A 24,385-nucleotide genomic window follows, 5' to 3' on the forward strand; every position below is an offset into this window, starting at 1 on the left:
CTTAATTGCTGTTTCGGAAAGTGTGGAAACACACCCGGTAGGTTATGAGCAAAGTGTGGCTCATTAGGTGAAAGTCATCACACACAAATGGAGACCACGTGTAAAAGTGGTGAACCTACTCAGGAGTGACTGGCCAACCAAAATTACTTCAAGAGCACATCGTCAACTCATCCAGAGGTCACAAAATAACCTAGAACAACATTAAATAACTGAGACATGAGAAGCCTGTGGTTAAGTTCAGAGGACTCCTGACAATAAGATAGAGATTGGGCAAAAATTGCATCCACGGAAGAAAGTTCAAGATGTCCAAAAAGAACATGAAGGCTCATATCACATTTGACAAAAAACAAACAAACAAAAACAAAAAACATCTTGATGATACCCAAGACATCTGGGTGAGACAAATACTGAACCTTTTGTGAGGTCTGAGTCCCAATAAATTTGGTATGAAACTAAAACAGCATTTCAGAAAAGGGACATCGTACCAACAGTAATATATGGTGGTAGTAGCGTGATGGTCTAGGGCTGTTTTGCTGAATCATAACCTGGAAGAGTTGCTGTGGTACTGCACTGGTACTGTAAATGAAACCATGAATTCCATGTGTTTTTGACCTCAAGCTAAAGATCACTGGGTTCTGCAGCAGGACAACACCAGCAAGTTCACCTCTGAATGACTTAAGAAAAACAAAATGAAAACCTTGGAGTGGTCTAGTCAAAGTTCCGACCTAAATCTCATGAAGATGCTGTGGCATGAGCTTAGAAGGTGGTTCTTACTCAAAAACCCTCCAATATGGCTGAATTACAACAATTCTGCCAAGATGAGTGGACCAAAATTCCTCCACAGCGCTGTAAAAGATTCATTGCATTATCAGAAACGCTGCTAAGGTTTAGGGGGCAATCACTTTTGTTTTTTTAAACACAGGGCCATGTCTGATAATGTTCAGAATATTTCGAAACTCCTGCCTTTGTTGTTATCGTTATTGGATGTACATGTAATGCTAAAATACAAGTAAAACCACACAAACCACCGTGAAAAACCAAAAGGAGCCAAAGTAGTTTAAAAGACATCAGTTTAATTCCAGGTGAACAATCCAGAGCAGTATATCAGTAGAAATGATACACAGGTCACGGTTTCAAGGTTGTAACATGAAATAAATAAAATATCAGTGAGCTGTAAACTTGTTCATCATGAAGCCACATGATATTAAACTCTGTTCTTTGGGCTCTGAAATTTATTTATTTTTTTAGCCAACCAACAACCCAATCTGAAAACATATCTTCCCAAATCTCAAAATATCATTTTTCAAGGTTTTTTGGATTTGGCTCACATAAACAAAAAAATTACAAAAAAAAAATATCCTCTGATTTAGCGCTTGTGTTTGACTGGCGGCTAGCTATTCATTTCAGGCCCTCTTTGTGTGTGCGCACATTCCTTCTTGCTGTCTAGTAAAACAGCACACGAGGTGCGCTGGTTTTGTTTCAGCTAGCAACATCTATGCTGGATTTTAACAGAATCAATTATAAGGAGGCAACTGCCCCGACATGGTTCAACAAAAACAAGCGCTGATGATACAAACACACACCTGGACAAAAACATTTACAGTTTAAAATGTTTTTTTGTGTTTTTTTTTTTAGGTGTTGGACAAATTTGAGGTACAGTTGGTTTCGTTTGTGAGTGATGTTTTGGACTCTTTGTTCAGCCCTGAATAAACCCTCAATTAGACCAAAAATAATTTTAAGGAGAGATTAATTAAAACGTCAAACCTTGTGTACCTCTGGACTTCTCTGACGTTCACAAGATCAAAAACATTTCAAACCTCGTTTTGCTTCAAACTGATCAAAAACAAAAAAGACTCCAGGAACTGTCCCTTCATGAGAATTGCACATCATTGATAGAAAATATGAACTTTCCTATGTACAGCTAGCAGAGACCCAACCTGGGTGAGGACTGAGTGTTTCTGTCTGTCATGAGAGCGGTTATGAGAAACTTTCCGGAAACCCTTCCACCATCCTCTGCAGTCACTATAAAAGTTCAAAATCCCACAGAAATAAGGCAGCGTACAGCTCGAAGAACCCCTGGCTCCAAAAACGTGCTTTCACACCGTGAACAAAATGCAGCTACATTTAAAATCCAATGTGCAACATAATTCTAAATAAATTAGAATGAAACAAACAGTAAAAACCTCATATAGACGTATGATTTTTCTCTTTAAAAGGTCCAAGAGCCTTGGAGAATCGTCCCATGCATTCGTAGTCTTTCCACGCTCCACATGTTGCATTTACCTGGCAGTAAGGCTCGCCTCACAGCTGAGCAACACGAGATTCTGCTTTCTTTGACAGTTTGGAGGAAAATGATGAGCTTAAAGGCAAAATTTAAACTAACATTTTAATGTTAGAAAATACTGAATCTTTATTAGTTTGAATGTTCCAGAAGCCTTGTATTTTTCCTCATGTGGGGGGATCTTTGTGAGAATCAACCAACTGTGCAAGTGTTTAAGAATAATACCCTGATGCACGTTTAAGCTAGCAGTTTATTAGCTTATCTTTCTGTAAAGCTTTGAAACACCTAGTCCCATAAGTCTACGGAGTTCTTCCTAAAGCCTATGCTGGTTGTTAAGCCTTAATTATACTTTCTGCAGCCATGAGTCCGCTGGTATTTAAGTCACATAAATTTTCTTCGTCAGACATTGAGCGCCAGGGTCTGTGCAGACATCTGCCAACCCGCATGTTTCTTCTGACTTAATGGACTCATCTGCTGAGACATTACATTAAAATACAGCAACTCTGCCATCATGTCTCCATCTGTCCATGTCCAAGTATAATCAGGACTTAAGCCAGCTAGCCACCCAGTTACACTGAAAGTGGCCAGAGACTGGTTCATACTGAGCCAGTGCAATGCCACAGTGGCCTCCAGAGTCTACCTCGAATCAGTTCCCATTTAAAGATGAGCTTCTCTCTGGAAATATTGTCATAGCAGACTTAACTTGTAATAAAAATGCTGGTGTTTCTTTTGAAAAATATTACTATGTTAGTTAGCCCTGACCCTGAAAGGATGCATTCTGACAAGTTTATTGCAATCAATTTCTGTTATGTTGTTGCAGTGTAGGTACATTTAGCCTAATTTCTCAACTTGCACAGTCAAGCAATCTTTTCTTTAGCATAGCCAAGTAATTTTTCTAGCTAAGTCTAAAAAAAAGAAAAAGACCCTTGTGATCGTCCAAGTAGCAGTAGTAGCACTTGACGTAAAGCTCCACCTATGGTCTTCAAGCCACTTTCATTGGTTGACACCGCACATTGCTATTCTGATTTTGGATAATCTAATTTCTAGGTCCAATGCTAAGCTAAGCTAACCAGCCACTAGCCCCAGATGTACATATTTTTTCAGATATGCGGGATGTCCACATTACCAACAACAACAACAACAAAAAAAAACATAGCAGTACATGTGTGCTTCAACAATTTTTGACTCATTCTTACTGTAAAAATATTTAGTATAATTTGTTTATATTCATGTAGCCATATGAAGTGTAACGTTAAAAGGTCAAAATAAAGTATGCGTTTCAGCACCAGCGGCACCAAGTTGTTCACAATGTGAATGCAGAACTAGAAGTCTTTCTACAGCTGTCTCATAACATCTCTCTAATCTTTAATATTTTGCCTTTAAATTGTTAATACATATCCAAAAACATGTTAAAATATAAAAAAGGCAGATTAACTCATGTAACTTCATCTCCCAACTGACAAGTTTTGATCAAAACCTCTGAGGGCTGCAGTGAGTACTCTGAGAAAATGGACAATTCGCAGAATATTGTTTAGCCCAGGTTGGACAAGGAAATGAAAAAATATATACAAACATACATAAAACCACACCGACGGTGGAGCTGCCTTCATGTCTGACCTCTGACTCTTTCCAATACAAAGCCACCAGTTTACTTTATAAAATGTATCACATGATCACCATCATCCATTTGAGAGTGTTTCCTGTGCTCCTCTGTAAAAAATATGTGCTGATAAATCGCCCGCCTCTGGTCACTTAAGGTTTAATACTTTCAAATATATCCAAGTAACAGGTCAGCAGTGAAAGGCAGCCCCACCCCTCACATAAAAATACACACTTGTTAGAGTTAACTCCACAGAATAGTTAGAAACCATAAATAAGTTAAGAGTCGTCCCTTCACTGAGATAAAGCAGAATACTCACTGGTGTACTCTGTGTTTGTGTTTCACTGTCAAAACAGATTTCAGTGTAGTAAATCCTTTTTCCCCAAAAGCAGCTTCTTTTTTATACCTTCAATTGCACCAAACTATATGTGTGTGTGCATGTGTGCGTAATAATAGTGTAAGAAATCTGCAAATGTAATGAAGTTTAGTAGCACGTCAAACAGAAGAATGAAGAGTAAAAAACAAAAACCCCAAACAAGAATTCAGCATTCCCACACACGCTTGTAATCCTGGACTCTCTTAATCTGGTACATGACTGCACAAGAAGCTAATCCATTTATGTTTCAGAATAAAACGAAGGAATGTTATAAATATAGAAACAATTTAAGATTTGTTGAGCACGAGAATAAAAATAGATAATTAATTGCCCTCCACGTAAACACGTTAATAAACTATGTGACTAAAAGTATTTGGATGCTTCAATTAGAGGGCTTAGTCATTCCCAATAGAGCCCCACCATCAAAACGTACAAATATCCCTGTGGATAAACTTTCTGGTTGAACACCAGCGTAGATTGAAAAAGCATACATACATACATACAAAGCATACCATGGTAGTAGTTGCATAAACAAAATTTAAAGCTTGACATGTTTTGCACCACAAGGCTTCACCAGTGTGGACGGAAAACAAACTAAAAACAAGTCAAAACACAGAGAACCAAACAAATTCAGTATCAGTGCATCCCGAATAAATAAACCTCGACTGTACATAAAAACTCAAATAGTCTCTCTTTCGTGCTGCAGTGTATGATTAAGAAACACTGAGATGAACCAGGAAGCTGAACTGACCTATTTTAGAAACTTCCTGTGGAGGCTGATGAAAGCTTGAGTGGTAAAACAATCACCAGCATAAATACTGGTTGAATAAAGCAGTAAAGCACTGGGATTTGACTGGCATGTGACTATTAATGGACATCAGCTGGTCACGGTGGCTGAAACGTCACAGGCATTTTAATTAAAGAGTAACTCAAAGGACGGGCTTTCCTCTTCTTACACTCACGGGATTAAAGAATGACTCCATACCCATATTTGGAGGAAGTTTTGGACAGATGAGGTTACACGCTCTCTGTACAAATGATAAGTTTCACACATACACAAATGCACAGAGTGACCAGGGGCAGCCAATGAGAAGAAAGCTGGCTTAAAGTAGGAGGAGCTTTATTTAATATAAATAAGGCTTATTTTTAATTGTAAATCATGCGAAGCTGGTCGTGTAGTTTCACCTGCTCATTGGGGTCATCTGATTGTTGGGATTTTCTCTGTATTACTGTAGGGTCTTACAATCCCCTTGAGCTGATTGTTGTTGTGATTTGGCGATATACAAATAAAACTGAATTGAACTGAATAGAAAAGTAAATTCCACAAATAAAAATCTGGAGGTTTATCTAAATTTTAATCATCGTGCCATAAAGAGAGATGGCTCACAAGTATAACGCCAAGCTCAGTTTCATAACTGAGCTGACATCAAATCTATTGTTAAAGGCAGAGCTGATGGTGATCGCTGTTTGAACCGAACATGAAAGACAGGCATCGACTCACCCTCGCAACATGAGGAATCACAAGGTCGTGTTCTACGCCTGTCAGGATTTAAACCCTCGTCAGGGGACTTGTGCCTGTTTTTGAGTTACTCTTTAAAGAACGTTGAAGCGACTGCGCGTCTCATTTCCCCCCCCTCCCACAGATTTGGAGTCGTCGGGTGTAGTGGACATTATATTTAGACCTTTTTAATTCTGCCTGTTTAGTGTGAAACTGTCTAAAAGCCACACCAGTCAAATCCCAGTGTCCACACAGGAGTAGCTCTTTCCTATAACTGCTGTTGCACATCGGGACACATCGGGGGGGGGCGGTCAGTGCTCTCTCCTCGTGCCGGGAAAGATGAGAAATAGGTTTTCATGAGCAAAAACATTGTGTTTAGGTCCTGGAGGAGTGTCATATTTGGTGCATTATTCATTCTTCATTCATTCATTCACACCTCGGCCTTCATCCCTTTTACTCTCACCCCCTCAGTTCCAGAGATAAGACATCATAAATATGCAAAAAATTCATTCACGCGCTCACACAAGCACACAAAAACCTCCCTCGCCTTCCCTTTATTTTCCTCTCCTTTCCGTCCCCTCTTGTGCCCACGGGTCAGACGTCGTAGTCGGGCAGGGCGGAGTAGGTGATGCCACCAACTGACGGAGGGCTGGAGTGGAGCGGGAGAAGCCAGCAAAAGACTGAACCTTCAAAGACAGAAAGAGAGATGAAGCAGTGCTTTATGTATTTGGAGCACCGGTGAGACGTAGGTGTCAAAAAAACAAGCGCACCTCTCCCAAAGACCTCCCGCAACAGGGCCAGCTTCGGCTTGCGGGTGTGTGAAGGGTGGTGAGGCAGCTGTGAGGAGGAGGTGGAGGAGGATGAAGAGGACGAAGAGGCCCTGTCTTTAATCATCAGCTTGTTTCGCATCTGCTCGATGGGAGTCTCGTCTGTGATTATGGAGACCAGCTGAGAGAAGACAAACCACAAACGGGGACACGTGATTTTTTTCATTTTGTTTCTTTAAGGAGCTTCAACGTTACTGGCAGAAAACAGACACACATCTCAGGGTCGTCTTATTAATATCACGTTTGACCTGCTCTACCCACCGGTCAAAGATGCGATATAGTAACATTTCTTTAACACTGTTTAGGGTTTTTTATGACATTTTTATGACATTTCACTCTACTAATCCAAAGATATACATAACAGGAATGTAATCTGTATGTCTAGGTCTTTTATTGTGAAAGACAAAGACAGGAAGAAGCTGTGTACTACACAATAGGGACTGCATCACTTCTGACTGACAGCATGTTTTCATTAGACTGATCTCTAATACTTAAAGTGTGTGTGTGTACCTGATCGTAGAAGATGACCATGACAAACACACCAAACAGCACCGACTCCACGAGGAGGATGATGTAATGCGCCCTGAGACAAAGAGGAGAAGGAAACTGTCACATGCCTGACGCTTCACCCTGAAAACCAGCTGTCACAGGTTGCTTTGACTCACACTATCAGGTGTTTGCTGGGCGTCTCCTCGCCTTCCTTCTCTGCGTCACCGCCTCGTTCATTCCTTATTCTCCACACCCACGCCGACACCACCAGCACCATGGAGTACAGGCTGGCCATACCTGCGCACAGACGTCACATCACAAATCACAGCCTGAGAAGCTCTGCCTTGACTTTTCAAACTGAGGTGAAAGCAGCAGCAGCAGCTCACCACATTCACACATCCACTTGGGGCAGCAAACCCAGAGCTGACTTTTGTCTGTTTTTTTGTGAAGACCTCCAGCGTGTGAAAACTGTGTGTTTCCTAAAAAGTCATCATTTCGACAGGCAGTGTGAATTGTGTGCTCACCAGTGTAGAAGAGAAACTGGATGAAATACTTCTGGTTTAGCTCCCCGACACAATTATTGATCCTAAAAATGACACACATCAGAAAACCACAGATGAGAAGATGCTGGAGGTGTAAAAATAGAGAGTAAAGGTGGGGGGTGGGGGGTGGCAGGCCGGCGGACAGATGAGGGCGTGTTCTCACCAGGGACAGTGGTGGTCCATGCGGCGTATGCACCTCTGGCAGACACGGCAGTGATGCGCTCTGGGGGGTCTGTAGGTTTCGCAGCGACTGCACACCGTCCAGCCCTCGCAGCCCTGAACACAGCAGCGCAGCAGTTCATTTGTTAAAACCTCAAACACTCACAAGTGCAGGCTGAGGGTGAGGAGGAGCAGCTGCACGTGCACCAATCATTTCTGCTTTAAAGTTTGAAAAAAAATGCAATATGATATAAAGTTATAGTCACGCACTCAGGGTTTCCTTTTTTTGGCAGGAACACACTTCACAGACAGATGTAAGCTCGTAAGAGCATAATAACACGCTCTGAAGCAGACACAAGTGCAGCTGCTGGGACATGAATGAAGGAGCGCTGAGATAAACACGGTGCAAACCTGGTAAAATTACAGCTCAGAGAGGAGCTGCCATCCTCCGACACTCCCTCTCTGTCATTAGCGTTCGGCTTGTTTTTGCTTATTTTCAAGCCACAAACATCACTGCTGAGTTCAGGGTGGGAACAAAAATAGGAATTTGGAGGTCTTCCAGTGTTTGTTCTTTTAGCGTCAGTGTTGCTCGCATACAGGTTTTTATAATCTGTGGGATTAAAATGCAGCTATCATTCTGGTTCTGCTCTGACCTGTGAAGCATACATTTTTAAAAGCTGTCCAGTCTTGCTTGCTACAAATAAAAACCAGCACTTTCCCCCCTCAGACCTGCAGAAATCTACCCACACGTTTCAGTTCTCCTCCCTTCTCTCACCCCCATGTCATTAAAAATGCAGACAGCATCACATCACCTCGACTCGAAAGGTTTTACTGATACTGAGAAAGTGAACCGCTGTCAGCCTGCAGCAAACTACGCTACAGATTAGTGACTGATCTTTTTGCCAGGTTGCTGCAGGTGAACTCGAAGGATGGAAACGCCGTCATTGGTCCAAATAGGCCAGCAGCCAGGCAATCAGGTTACCCAACAGCCTGCCGTTTTTTTTTTTCCCATCATCCTCAGCTGACATGAGCTGATGTCGTCTTTGAATTTTCACTTGACATCATTGCTAAAGCGACACCGCACGTTTATGTTTCGTAGTGTGCACAACAAGACGAGGCCAGGCACGACCGACAGTGAGAGCAGTGTGGCAGCCTGCGATTTAGATTTAATACCAAAATAAAAGAGCCGCTTCAACCAAACACAAACTTATATCAACCTTTGAGGTGGAAGAAAATAAATAAACATCTGTCGAGTACAACCAGGCTACGACGGAGGTGATGCTAGCAGCTGGAGACATGTGACCTAAAAGACATGACCATGTGACCTGGAGCGCTCGTTCGCTGTGCTCCATACAACAGGAAGCTCAAGCTGCTTCTTCTTTTAGGAGTGATCAGAATGGATCATCTCCATCTCACTCTCTCTCTCCAACCCCCTGCATGTCCTCCTGGCTGGCAGCTCCATCTTCAGCATCCTTTGTCTAATATATCCACTCTCCCTCCTCTGCACACGTCCGCACCATCTCAGCTCGACCTGAGCCGTTCCTCTGACGGACTCGTTTCTAATCCTGTCCATTCTGCTCACTCCCACTGAAAATCTCAGCATGACGAGAAGAGCTGACGGTGCATGGAAATGACGGGTGTGGTTACATGGAGGTAAAGCAGGGCTCTGAGCAGCTGGTTAACAAGCCCAAGCCAACATACAGCTTACCAGGTCGAAAATATGACCCAGTTCTCTCTGTGACAGCACTGCAGAGTTACAGGGTTACTTTATTTAATGGAAAACGCAACATCAGCTACTTTTGTGCTTATATTTGACTCATGCTGTCAACAGTGACAGCAGCTCATCGAAGGGAAGGATGAAAATTCCTTTTATTTACTTACACTTAGAAATGCTGCTGTCTGCCAATCTTCATTTTTCGTCTATACAAGTCAGAAATATCAGATTTCCCGGCTTGCAGTATCGTAATCATGTTCAGGCTGAACTTCTATTTCTCTAATTTTCTGGACATCAACCTGGCGACTCTGTGATCTCAGCCTCCGCTCGTGTGAGAATCACATTTTTCTCCTGAGCGAGTGGGCGTCATCTGTGCTGCCTCCTTCCTCCTCTGTTCTGGCGGCTTTCTTGCCTAAACCACACAGAGGATTTTTCCAGCAGTCCGAACGTGTCTGATGCTGTTGTTACCCTGAGGTGTGCTACACGTGACCGAGGAAAACTGCGGAAAACTTTCCCGACCTGATTCTCCTGAAACTACCTTTAGTTTGTGTGAGTGTATCATCAGGAGAATCAAAAGGTGTCTTGGTTCTTCACTCACCCGCTCGTTCATCCGAGACGACTGAGAGCGGAGGTCCGAGAAGTCGATGGCCGTGTCAGGAAGAGGCACCATACCTGAACACACAGTCACAAAAGACATTTGTTTGGATGTTTCCACCCAGAACCCACAGTGTGTGTTTTCCTTTTTCTGTCCTCGACAGAGTGCGTTTTCCCTACTCTTGTTTTGTTTATTTATATTTCTTCCACAATAGTCGAGTGGTGCATCTACAATTTCACTGTATACATATAATGACAATAAAGAGCTATTCTATTCTAATTATTCTAATTATGGACTTCTTTTTGTTGCAGTCAACCTTAGCGTACCTCTTTGATTCCTAGGGCAACTTTGTGTACTAAGTAGAGATGCACAGATAGATGCACAAGGGCCAAACACATGTATGTGCTGATATTATCAGTTGTTTCAAATGGCTTTAGTTATTGTGCTTAATCCTGACTTAAAAAGATGGACTAGCAGTGAAAAGTTGACCCTATGTTTTTGTGAGCTGAATGGAGAAAGAAATTATGATGAAGAGCTGAAAAACTTTCAAAGAGCAAAGTTAGTAGTTTATAAAACGATATCTGCATTACCCTGAAACAAAGGGAGACTGCTACCAGCCCTGAATGTCTCTAGTGCAAAGCTAAAAAGCAACACTGGGCGAAACCAAAGCTTTCCTTTTTTTAAAAAAACCCAAAACTTAAGCTTAAAGAAGTCATCTTGCAACAAGTGCCCACATTTGAATCTGGATTTTATCTGCCTTGCTGTCCACATTTTTAGCACCACTCACAATTTCCAGGATTGTAAAACTGATCTAGATGTTTTCCTGGACATGTGCAACCTTGGCTGGTTGAGATCTGAATAGTAAAAGACAAACAGAGTAATATAGCGTACGCTGTTAAGTGCCAGGAGGATTGCCATGATTTATACATCGGGGAAACCAAACAACCTCTGGTGAAGTGGATGGCACAACACAGAAGAGCTACCTCGTCAGGCCAGGACTCTGCAGTCTATGTACACCTACAGGCCAGTGGACACTCTTTCAATGAGGATGTACACATCCTGGACAGGGAAGAACGCTGGTTTGAGCGCGGAGTCAAGGAGGCCATTTACGTGACAAAGGGAAAGACCATCTCTGAATCAAGGAGGGGGCCTAAGGGTACATAATTCGCCATTTTACAATGCTGTGATTGCAGCCATTCCCCAACATTCCCCCTGTGAATGGTACTCATGGCCATTGATTAGTGGTCTTTGATGAATGGTAATGAGAAATGGCATATACAGTTGTCCCTCGTTTATCGCAGGAGTTACGGTCTAAAAATAACCTGCCATAGGTGAAATCCGCAAAGTAGCCAACTTTATTTTTTATAGTTATTATAGATGTTTTAAGGCTGTAAAACCCCTCACTACACACTTTAAACACTTTTCTCAGACAGGCATGAACATTTTCACACTTTTCTCTCTTGTTTAAACACTCTCAAAGTTCAAACCTTCTAGAAAAATAAGTCCAGTATTATAGAATGAAACCAAAGGCACCTGCAGGTGACGATGTTTCGTCGACATTCTTGTGTTTGTTGGGGAGAAAACTTACAAACATACAGTACAGCACTTCAGAGTCACACGGCTAGCGATCGAAGATTTATGTAAATTTGACAAGCTGAACGCATTCTGTACTGTACAGGAGACATGGCACGGAGGAGATTGACTGACAATGGTCTATAGCCAATCAGGACACAGAACACAATGCGCTGTAAAAACAACAACAACAAAAACATGAAAACAGCGAGAAACAGCGAGGTTGCGAAAGGTGAACCGCGTTATAGCGAGGGAGCACTGTAATGATCAAGGAACTGACCTCCCAGTTCATTGTTCCTTCAGTGGTGAGCAAATGTACTGTTTATAAGATTGGGGAAACCTTCAGTCAGCTGAGACTGAAGAAGTCGCTTGGATGAGTGACAAAACATTTTTCCCACTGAAAACGCTACGTCCAGATGAACAGAATCAACTTTTTGGTGTGTAAAAGACTTTAACTTTATGAAAGCTAAATCTGACACACTGTGTGTGTGTGTGTGTGTGTGTGTGTGTGTGTGTGTGTGTGTGTGTGATTTTACTGACCAGGATCTGAGAAGACAGCTTTGGAGTGGCAGGCAAGCAGCAGCAGCAGAATCAGGTTGAACACTGACCCGTGGAGAGTACACCACACACTGTCAGAGACACAGAAGAGACATGCGATTATTACACTTCCTCATTTAATCTTCTTAGGAGAATTTTATTTTATTTTATTTTATTTAGATAACGCCAATTCACTACAGCAGTCACCTCTGGGTGCTTTATGCTTAAGGTAAAGACCCTACAGCAGTACAATGATAAAAGTCATCAGAGCTTCAGTGAGTCCACGGTACATTTAAATATCCTATAAATGAAGTTCATGATCACAAAAGACAAAGAAAAGCTGATATTTTTTGCATTAAACTACAATTTAACTGAGCATAAGTTTCTCTGAAGGGGCTGGATGACTGCTCTGTAACTTTGACAACTTTACAATTTTAATAAAATACGTTTTACAGCAGAAATATTAGTCCGCATAAATGTCTCCTTTGCTTCTAAATAGTCCTGGTTACATCCAATTTCATATAAAACTGTACAAAAATAAGCACAAAGCACTACATTTGACTGAAAATAAGAGTAAAAATAAATAAACACATACACAAACAATTTTGTGACGCTAACCTTTAAAATATTTGGGTGAAAATTGAGGAAGTGAGCCCATCTCAGCTCAGGAACGTCTGAATTTGACATGAAGACTTGGTTAACGGAGTTTTGAATTTAGGACGAATTAAAGAGCAACACTCGTTGGTTTAGGAAAAGCTGTGATTCTGGTTCTAAAGAGGATTTTTAATCTCAGACAGGCAGAACAACTTTAAATTACCCAAAATTTTGAACGACAGCTGGACTCGTCAGCTCCAGAGCAGGCTAATGAAATGCCTCAGCTACGAAAACAAACTGAAAGCCACCTGTGATGGAGCGCGAGCCCGGTAACAAAAACCGCCAAAGACGTGAACGGGAACGCGATTAAAGCCACATTACAGTGAGAACAAACGAGATTTGATTCAGTTTGACTGAGCTGAGGATGAAATCGTGAGGATGCCGTTACTGTTGATCTGTTTGCTGTCAAATGAATGAAGGCAGAGCAGAGAGGCGGGCGACATGTTGAAGGATTTTTTACGGATTTAAAATGCGCGAAAATACAAAACACCCACCTGTCCGAGTACGCGGGGATGAGCACGTACTGTATGACCACATAGTCCGCATAAAACACGCTGAAGTAAGTTAAAATCAGGCAGATAACGCCGCAGGGATCTCGCCTACAGCGAAGAAACGCCATCTTCTCCCGGGCTCCACCCCCCGTCCCCCGCTTCCGGGTGACGTCAGATGGAAACTTCAAGCCGCCTTCCAGGACCGTCGAGAAAAGGAGATTCATGTTTAAAGGGCCAGTTTATCTTGTTTTTCTTTGTCTTCAAAAGAGATTAAATAACATTTGACTCAACAAATAACTCTTTAGCTCTGTTGTTCCTTTATTGATACACTTAAGCAGTTAATAGAGCTATCAGTCAACCTAGTAGACGTGGGTATCCTGTGATAACCAAGGAATGGTGAACAGTAATACTATGGTAGGCTGTGGTGCTCAACTGATATAATGGGGTGCCAAGCATGGATACATGTTTTCATGTTGTTTATGTCAAACTGTGAACATACCATCTTCATGTTTCAGCAAACATTGAGACGCAAAAAGATCAGGCAATAAGTTTCCAACCTTCTATGGTCCAGTTTTGATGAGATCGTGTGAATTGTAGCCTCAAATTCCTGTTCTTTGATGAAAGGAGCAGCATAAAAGACCAGTGCAGTCTTCTGCTGCCAGGTCTGAAGTAAGCCAGAGACGCTCCTCTGATTCTCGTCTTGAATTTCAGTGGGTCGCATTGAACACGGTTGCCTAATTGTGTGGGGTTGCTGCCATGTGATTGGCTGAACAGATATTTTCTTTAGCAATCAGTTAAAATCTTAGAAACATTGTATCTAACTAGACACTTGATCTAGATGTCATTACCTTGGCCTCCAGTAACACAGTAAGGAATTTTGAAGCATGTTAAACCAATATATAGGCCTCCTTTCTTGTATTTGGACAGTTTTTCTAAAATCAGAAACATCCTGTCTTAGAGTGATGCTAAAAATCTAGTTCATGCACGTATTACTTCTAGGATGTACTACCACAATTTAGTATTGTCAGGCTGTCCTAAAAACTAAAATCCTGCAGCAAAAGTACTGACAGGGACTAGAAAGAGAATGCCTATATTGGCTTCCCTTCACTGGCTTCCTGTTAAATCCAGAATTGAATTAAAAATCCTGCTCCTCACATACAAGGTCTTGAATAATCAGGCCTCATCTTATCTCAATGACCTTCACTCTCACACAGCAGGCTTACTTGTTGTTCCTATAGTATTTAAAAGTAGAATGGGAGGGAGAGCCTTCAGTTTTCAGACCTCTCTTCTGTGGAACCAGCTTCCAGTTTGGATTCAGGAGACAGACACTATCTCTGCTTTTAAGATTTGACTTAAAACTTTCCAAGCATGGCTAACTCCCAGGTATTAATCCCAGGGTTGTGGATTCAAGCCCCACGTTAGGCACTCCTGTTACATATTTTTACTTAGTAAATATTAGCGTTTTAGCATTAGCATTTTAATAATACACTATATAGTTTTATATAGTATAAAAGGGTTTTAATAAACCATATAGTTAGGGTTGGATCAGTTGACCCTGAATATTCCCTTAGTTACTCTGCAATAGGTCTATGTTGCTGTGGGATTCCCACGATGCACTGTTTCTTCTTCAGGCACCTTTTTTCACACACTGTATATTTAAACATTTGTTGATATGAATCTCTGGCTCTCTTCCACTAACCCTTAACAAGCTGCATCAGAAGGCCGCCCCTCCCTGAGTCTTGTTCTGCCCGAGGTTCCTTCCTGTTAAAAGGGAGTTTTTCCTTCCCACTGTTTCAAAGCATCTACTAATGGGGGTCATCTGATCATGGGGATTTCTTTTTAAATCTTACCCTTCAGTCTAAAGACCTCAAAGTGCCTCCTGTTCTAAATCGGTGCTATATAAATAAAATTAAATCGACCTGAACCGATGTATCTAATGAAGTGGCTGGTAAGTGTGGGCAGCTGTCAATTCGAAGCAGATTTGGACTTACACCTGAAGGCAGCATGAACCACAGACAGGAACAGTTATGATCAGCAGGTGGCAGTAGAGGTGTATGCGAAGCTGATATTCACACACCGTCGCTCCTCCCTTGAAGGAGGCAGAAACCTGCGCGTCATCCTCTCCGTCCACTTCTTCTTCTGTGCTCACTCTGTCACTGTGTGTTTGTAGTTTGTTCACTTCAGCCGCCTGCAAGTTAAACCGCCGTTCCCCTCGGATACAGTTCTTTCACTTCGAAGTCAAAACTGTCTACTTATTTCTCTTTCGAGAGCTTTGTTGTATTGTGAAGAAGCTCGACGAGGATTTTTAAAAATATATATATATAAAGAAGAAGGCAGGAGTCAAAGAAGGAGGAGGATAAAAAGTGACAAACCTGGAGGAGGAACAGGGCGTTCATACTTCGAAGTAACCATGGAAGTTCCTGGTATGCAGGTAAGGAGGAAGGTGGACGTGCTGCTGCTGTTGCTGCTCTTCTCTGGGTTTTTAATCGTCTTCATAGGGAAAACTGGAGCTGGTTTTTATGAGAAGTGGAGGGGAGATTGTGCAACTGCTTCATGTTTCCTTTCTTTGTAAGAGTGATTACCTGTTGTGTATTTGAGCCATAGAAACACACTAACATACAGCACTGTGTATTCAAATAAACAGACATAGGTCTCCACACCCAGTAAAAAAACATTAGGGAACAGTGACTTCTCAGATCTTGTCTAGCTGTGGAAAATGAGTTTATGGTGAAAAGCTCACATAGTGTTATCATATTACTGCACATAATATTACTAATGATGTGCATTTCTACCTGATTATTCGACCTATAATGTACATGTGCTGACTCATTAGGTGATGTAGCTTCTCCAGATTGGCTGTGAAATGAAGCTACACTTGTGTAAAATGTGGCTTTGGTTCCTTAAATTGAGCTAGCTTTTATTTTATGATGTTTAAAAACCTTACATTTGGGTGTTATATTTACATAGTTGCTCAATACCTTGCTCAATCAACCTTAGGGTGTTTATATCTATAGTAAGTGTAATTCCAATACTTCTGTAGCAGCTTATATCATAACTTCTCAAAGTTTACTTTACAGGGCCTTTATATCTTGATGTGACCTATAGTGTGGATTTAATGACCTATAAAGTTATTTAGCTTATTGAAATTGTGAGGTTGTGGTATTTTTTTTTTTTTTTTTATCATTTAAAGTGTACTCATAATGGAACTCTGAGGCCATAAACTGAGTTTCTTTTTATTTTATGCTGTTTAAATCCCTTTAAAGTTGGGTATTTGCTTAATAATGTGACTAAACTTCTCCAAGTCGACTTCATTGTAACCTTAGGTTGTTTATATCTGTAAAGAGTATAACTATAATACTTCTATACTAACTTATATTGTGACTTTGGTGCTCTAAGTTTAGTCTAAATTTTGAATTGAAGCTGTTTATGTTGCATCAAGTGCCCCTACAATACACATTTATAGCGAGTTTAAGCTTATTTTAGAGTGTTTAAATCTTTTAAATGCAACTGTAATCTTCATAGAAAGATTTATAAGCTGACTCGGCTTCTATAAAAATAAGCTTACAGTAACTTCTTAGGATGTTTTTGTGACTTCAAGGGTAACTGTAATACTTGCATACAAGCTTATACACTTAGTTTAGAGTGACCTTATCTCTTAATGTGACCTATAATGTGTGCATGATGATTTATAAGGTGAGCTTTGTGAAATAGCGAATTTGTCGTGTTTATACAATTTAAAGTGTACCCATGATGTCTCTCTGGTTCCCTAAAACTAGTTTGATTTTATTTCATGGTGTTCACATCTCTTAATGTGAACTAATATATATCGATATTATATCATTATTGAGTTTACTGTATGTTCAAGGTGGTTATAGCTGTAAAAGTGTGACTACAGTGTTTCTGTAGTGGCTTATATTTTGGCTTTGTTGCTTCATATTTAGTTTACAGTGTCTTGTAATGTGTCACGATGGCTTGTGTTGTGACTTTGTTTTACCAACCCGAGCTGAAGTGTGACTCTGTGGTTTACATACCGTCTGATATATACATGCGATGAATTACAGTGTGACTCTGCTGCTCTAAAAATGAGTTTATTTAACTCTCTTGTGTATTTAAGACTTAAGACTTATAAAAAATCCAGTTATTGTGACTTAATGTGCTGCTTGTAATCCAGGCACACTTTATGATAACAAAATGTATCTGCCTCTTATCACATCCATATATTTAGTTATTATCAGTCTGATATCGCAGACTCACATTACATTGACCTTAATTCTCCTGAACCTGACTTATTTTCTGATTATATCAGTTTTGTGTTTATGTAATGTTTCCATAGTGACACATTTTATAGGCCTCTGTCTTTATCTCCTCAATGATGTGAGCTATGCGTAACCCAAAGGTGTGTCTATCCTTCATGATTTCCCGTAACACTCCATGTGTTAATGACCTATTCTGTATCTGTTGCTCGGCAGCATTGGTTGATATCTTTTATAGGACATCCATTACCTTTTGTCTAGTCTAAAATCTACTCCGGGATCATGCTTTCCATTGGAAGTCATATTGGAGGAAACTCTGCAGGTATGCCAGACTTGTGCCAGTAAGAAACAAAAGGTGTGTAACATGAATTAGAAGCGTGTAAAAGCCTCCAACCTGTTGCTCAGCCGGCTTTCAGGTGTGTCTACCTGTGGGACTGGCTCGCCGTGTCTGCTCTGTGCATCCCAGGTGGGCGGGGCCACAAATGGTGTCACAGGCTGCTTACATCAACACACCTGACGCCCGGCACCAGCTGCCGCAGCATCGAGGCAAACAGCGAGGTTTGCTGCCAGTAAGAGCAATGATGCATAGTGGAAAGTGCTGTGCAAGACTGGAGCTACCTGATCAGTGGATTAGGTGACAGGAAATGTATTAGTTGTTGGGTAGTTATTCTTTTAAGCATAAATATCAGTTATGGTGGCTTTCAGATAACTTTTAAAAATACAATATTATATATTTGCTTATGTGGCTGGAAATCTTTTTAAGCAGTTGATAGCCAGCGGGGCCCAAGAGTATGTATTGTTGGCCTAAATCTATAAGTAACTTTGCCACTTTGGTCTCTGGTAGCTTAAAGGTGATATAAATATTTTTTATATTATGGAAGAATTGAATCGCTAAGTGCGTTAAAAGGGTGCTAGTTATATTATAACCACTCGGAAATAACACCAGAATTTGTAGTAAAGATGAAGGTACCTAGCATCACCATAATGCTAACCAATTGACCGTATTACACTGTCAGGCAGGCAGAGACATAAAATCCTGATTTGGGGATGCATCAGAAACAGCATCTGGCGTACAACTAGACATGCGGCGCCAGCTGCTGTGGCGAGCCCTTGTGACAAGATTGGTTAGCAAGCTAAATTTATAGTGTATGAAAGGATCAGGTGATAAGTATTTCTGCTCATTTGATGCTAACTAAGGAAAATGATAAAAACTTCATTAAAAAAGATAATAATAACATAATGAATAGGCTAATAGTCCAATAAACTATAAATCCGGTCATCTTATTTAGTACAAAATGGATTAAAGGCATTAAAGTCATTCATAGAGTCAAAAGGGCCAGTACAGTGACTTGAATTAGCCAAAGTGAAAGCTAGCTAGCTAGCTACTATAAAAATTCACCTCTAGTATAGCTGTCAGTAAGAAGCCATTAGAGGAACTGCCATTCTTAGCACTTTGGCTTTACTTTTCAGCCTCATAAGCTGCCATGTGGCTCTACTTTTTAGTAAACACAATGGATGTATTTAAATGATTGAGTAGAAGTTTAAAAGTTACTGCCCTCAGTAGTCAGTACCAACGATGCTTGTTGACAACTAGTAAATTTAGTCAACAGGAACATCCCTAATAAATGCTCCAAAGAACTCCAGATCATGATAACTGAGCACCAACAATTGTAAAATGGGAAAGTTACCTAAGCTAAAGAGCTTGATATTTTTTCCCTGCTAAAGCAAAACAAACTTGGAAGAGGAAACAACATGTCTGTTTCGCTTAATGTCTAAAACTTGTTTTGACTGCCCCTAGGTAGCCAGAAATTCCTTTTAAAGCATGTTTAAGATGCATGGTTGCCATTATTGCAACAGTTGTCGGATTAGACAGCTCAAAAAATAACCCAAAATTTGTGCTGGAGTAGCCTCATTTTGTAAGTATTGCAGTCTCCTATGAGTTTACAAAAGCAGGACAGTAGCAAAATGGATGATTTGTGGCTCATGATATCAGTTTCACACATACTTTGTGCCTCTAGTTCCTCTAGTCCTTCCTTTCTGCTATCAGTGGAAGCTGCTGAGAGCCCAGCTCTGCGGAAAATGTTTTGTAAAGCCTGAACGATATCAGTCGGCTGACTTTCTGGCTTGTGACCATGATTCAGAGCCTCTTTTGAAAGAAATCTTACATAATCCAGAAAATTAAGCTTGATGTCATTTTGAAACAGTGCAATCATTAAAATTACACAAGTGCCCCCAGCTGACTCCTTTGTTTATGTCTTTTACAGTCTGTTACGAATAATAAGTTCATTGTCTGACTGTGATATTTGCTGCCTTGGGCATCACATCGTTGTGTCAGCTCTTTCGTGGGTTTCCACACTGTGTTAAAATGAAAATGACTCGCTTAACAAATGCCCTCAAAAACACGTTTATTATATTGAAATGCTTTCTTCTTCTTTTTTTAACCTTGCAGACTTGCCAAAACTTAAGATTTCCATTTTACCAACATGGGAAAAAAAGAAAAGCACAAGGTATTCACATTTGAGATCACTGAACTTATAAAGTGATTGACAAACACCCTCTCTAATATCAATAGTCCTACATTACACAAGGTTAGGCGAGGCCTAATCTTTATTGATCATGAAGTCTCATTAGTGGGATTAAATGCTTAATCAGTGGAAAATTTTGCGATGTTGGGATATAAAAATCGTGTTTATTTTTCCACACAGGCCGAACACCGTGGGCGAAAATTCATCTTTGATGAGCTGTAAAAATTTCCACTGATGCCTAAAATCAAATCAAGCACAACATGAAACACAGCTATTAATGCATGATGTCACACTCGCAAATCAGAAGCATCTTGCCAGTATGTTTGGGATTGTTGGTTGTCACAGGAGAAAAATCCGATGACTCAGCTGATATGGCACAGTGATTTGGTTGTGTAATGCTGTGATTGATTGGCAACGTGCTGGCAGGTATGCGGGAACACGCTTTTATGATGTTTGTTTTTTCAGTAATGGGCTTTTAGTTTTAGTGCCCTATGGGGGTTTTAGGAGGTCATTCCCTGTCAAACAGAACAAACTTGAAGCAGATTCCACTGGTAACAACTCGGCACATTTGCCTCATGTGCCGTCAGGCGGTTTCTGTTTATACATTTCTACTCCTTCTGCCTCATGCTACGTTAAGAAATTTTGTTGATATGAATTTATGTTTAATTCTGAGAATATTATTAGAATTGTCACTCTGTCGGGCCTTGAACCAAATGTGACAGTTTAGTTGAATCACATATTTTGTCAATCTAGGTAGTCAAATCACCCTCAAAGTCAAATATACTTAGGATACTTAGCCAGCCTTCATTTGGCCAAGAAATGGCAACCACAGATGTACCAGTCCTACTTTCTACAGTTCTGATCTGATATAGATCAATGACTTTGGGTATCAGCTGAAATCCAGTAGTAAAGCTGTGATTATGTTTTTGAAAAAGGGACTGGGAATCGTTCTTTTGTGTAAGACAATGAATTGAACACTGCTTTCATAACTTTATGAAACAATTATGTCTAAGAATATAAACTCTACTGGTAATAGGTTTTTCTTTTGTTTTTTCTAAATTTAAGGTACGGATAAACATAATAAAACAAATTAATAATTAATATTATTCCTTTAATTTATTCACTCCAGTTTAATTTCAGCTGTTAGTCTTTGCTGCTGTTAATAACGGTCATGTTAGATTCTCCTTTCCTGGTTCTTCCTGTTGGGGCACATTCCCCAGAGGGGAAGCTGAAAAATATAAAGCCAGGTGACGACAACACATTATATCACCATAAGTGCCATAGAGTATTTCAGCAAGTGTTACACTGCTTGTAATGAAAGTGATGGCGAGAGAGAGAAACCAGCAGAGAGAGCTTCATCCAATCCAAATATCGAATTAGTGCCTCCCTGCAAACGATTAATGGAGACTTTAAAATGATTTTATTTTGTTTCTGTAATGTTTCACTCCTGTTGATGTTAACACATTGTCATTTCTCACTGAAGCTGATGCTCTGATTCCTCTCACTGATGAAATGGCACCCCTCTTTATCTAAATAAGTGGTAAAGTGCTGAGCTGCACTCCTTGAAGCCACAAAGAGTTGAATTTGCTTGATGAGAGAAACAAACTAATTGACTGAACAATCAGATGAGGCTAGAGCCATGCAACCGGCTTCATCCCAATCAAACCTTAGCATTTTATCAGCCTCACTGAATAACAGTTGCGTAATGTTACTAACTGAGGTGTGGCTGGTGTGGATTTGGACTTTTATTAGACTGGAAGTGCAGCAACTTAAAAACCAACTTAAAGTTAACTCAGCTGGCAGACTAGCATCAACCACTACAAAATTCTGATTTTTTTTTTTTTTATTTGATTCAAACTTCATTTAGACACTGAGTGAGTTTTTGGAGGACATTGAACAGCAGTGAGAACTCCATGGTTTGATCCAGGAGCTGAAGCTGTTTCATGGCTGCTTTCTTAAAGACTTCAGGATGTCAGTGGGGCAGGTTGCGTTTCAGGGAGCTAATTATCACAGAGCAGCGTCTAGCTGTGTGTAAGCTAAAATAGTATTATTTTACTATTTGTATATTGAGTACCTGTGTGTGTGTGTTTTGAGCTAAAAAACACTTGTTGCCAAATGCAGTGGTCTGATTGGTCAGATTTGTTTTGTTTTATACGTCTGCTTTGTAAAGTCCTTTAGTGAGCATCGTCCACTGTAGTCACAAAAAGCTTGGCTGAGCTGTTTGGGTTTTTTTTTAAATGCTCTGACCCCTCTCAATGAAGAAAAACAGAACTTCCTCCATAAGGGGATCAGTTCAGCAGTTTGAGGCAGACTCTTCTGTTGAAACTTCCTGTTGTAAACAAGTCGGATCCTCCGGTTCTGATGTGAACGAGGCTGTTGTCAAAGTGGCAGACACCTGATCAAACACCTGGGAGTGGCCGCTTCTCCCTCTGTTCTTTGTAATTTTTATGACTGCACCTTTTCAGCGCTCCAGTTCTCACAGCCTGTACATATGTGTGGCTATATATAATCACAGGCTCCACCACCCTGAAGGTGGTGTGCTTGTGTTTTCCTGGGTGAGGAATTATCAGCAGCTACCAGCCAGCTGCCTGCAAGTTTTGATTGTAGAGCGTGAGTCAGTCTTTCTGCAGCCTGAATCATAGTAGAGCATTCTCACACCCCTCTGTTCATGCGTTTGTCTTGTTTATCTTCACATTTTCCTGGACGAAAACGTATAAACAGAAACTGCCTGACGGCACAAGCGGCTCCTGTGTTGGACGGAGTTTGAGTCATTCAAGTTTTCAGTTTCACTCACTAATGGCTTCAACGTCATTTTGAGGAAATGAGACCTGTTTGAGTCCAGAGAAAACTAGATGCTAAATATACAGAAATGACTGGGAAGTTATAAAATTAACCAATTTGTTATAATTCTGATGGTTTTTTATTTCTTATGTGACTGAAATTGGTCATTTTTGTGGTTTGAGTTGTTTTATATAACCCTACCGAACACTTAGTTGATTCTTCTGAAGAATAATTGGTAGATAAATCAGCCATTAACCCCTCAAAACAAAAAGAGTTGGTGGTCTTTCAAAGCCACACAGTAACCTTAAACAAGGCAGCGGCAGATCGGCAACTCCTGTGAGGTAAAATTACTGTTGTTGTCTGAGGAGTCTGGGGGATTTCGAGAGAACGGTATAATTACTTCAGTTCCTCATCGGAAACGGCTGTCTGGTGAAGTGATAAAAATACTCTAAATATAGCAAACACTTATAATTTGTGGTTATTATTATTTTATTTTTTTTCTCAGCATTGAATTTCTTATCATCTTGTGCAGCTGCCTGCGTTTAGATTAAACGCAGGCAGCTGTGGTGGGGGGCATAATTTTTAAATGTTGGATTAGGTATAAGCTGCATAGTAGTTTGGTGGTTAGCACTGTCGCCTCTTAGCAAGAAGTTTTGAATTCGCCAGCTGAGTGGGGCCTTTCTGTGTGGACTTTTGCATGTTGCCTCCAGGTACTCCAGCTACTTCCCTCAGCTCCAAGAACTTATAGGACTAATGATTGTCTTTAAATATGGGGTTTTCCTGCTTTAATAAAAACAAAAAACAGCCACCCACTAAAGAGGATATTGCCTTCCCTAAAGACTATAAAACATGGTACACTTTTCAACTTTCAGCTTGCTGTTGCCGTTGCCCTGTGTGGTTGGTTTTTCTTCAATACATTGTGTGAGTGATGTCACATGGTCTTGCGATCTTTTGTTCTCTAATCCGAATGTGTTCTCGTTCTGAAATTTGGCACAGGCTGATTTAGTGTGAATTGGTGCTCTGTAGCCACAACGTAATTTATTGCCGACTGGGTGTAGGTAATACAGTTTTAATGCTAGTAGGTGGCAGGAATATGTGCTGTTTCCCAGTCACAAAATTTGAATAAAAATTGATTAAAATACAGATACTGCCAGGTAAAGCTTGCAGAAGCTTGCAATAATATTATTTGTAGATAACATTTATTTACTGATGATCTTATTTGACTAAATGTAAACCCATTGCATTGGTTTACTTATTTACCTGATACAGGTACCTGAGGAGGAAACACGAATTCCTTGGAGGGTGCGTCAGGAAGGACATCTTGCAAAAACATCTGGCAAAAAAAGTGCAGGGCCAGCCACTGTGGCGACTTGTCAATAAGGGACCAGCCAAAAGTAGCTTTTATTTTGGCTGCCCATCCCTAGACTTTACTTGTTTTGAACTTGTTTTGATAGTTCACTTGTTACCAGTCACCTACTGTTGGCCCTTCTC

The 24,385-nt window shown here is 40.5% G+C and overlaps 2 protein-coding genes across 2 annotated transcripts in view; one reads left to right on the forward strand and one right to left on the reverse strand.

Annotated features, from left to right (window-relative positions):
• Positions 1-1,053: 1,053 nt before the first annotated feature.
• On the reverse strand, positions 1,054-13,513 carry zgc:77880 (zf-DHHC domain-containing protein). The gene is made up of 9 exons (XM_031741852.2): positions 13,339-13,513; positions 12,194-12,282; positions 10,085-10,158; positions 7,777-7,889; positions 7,596-7,657; positions 7,248-7,368; positions 7,093-7,165; positions 6,526-6,703; positions 1,054-6,441 (listed from the first exon to the last, which is right to left on the reverse strand). Exons 1-9 carry the CDS (start codon positions 13,461-13,463, stop codon positions 6,350-6,352), a joined length of 927 nt encoding a protein of 308 aa, XP_031597712.1. The 5' UTR covers positions 13,464-13,513; the 3' UTR covers positions 1,054-6,349.
• A 1,860-nt stretch (positions 13,514-15,373) lies between these two features.
• The window catches only part of stk26 (serine/threonine protein kinase 26), a 40,353-nt gene continuing 31,341 nt past the window's right edge, over positions 15,374-24,385 (forward strand). The window contains exon 1 of the mRNA XM_031729610.2: positions 15,374-15,766. Within this exon, the coding sequence (XP_031585470.1) occupies positions 15,746-15,766 (21 nt within the window). The 5' untranslated portion in view covers positions 15,374-15,745. The remainder of the gene's footprint in view (positions 15,767-24,385) is intronic.

This window comes from Oreochromis aureus, linkage group 3 (assembly GCF_013358895.1).
Source record: "Oreochromis aureus strain Israel breed Guangdong linkage group 3, ZZ_aureus, whole genome shotgun sequence".
Lineage (NCBI taxonomy): Eukaryota > Metazoa > Chordata > Actinopteri > Cichliformes > Cichlidae > Oreochromis > Oreochromis aureus.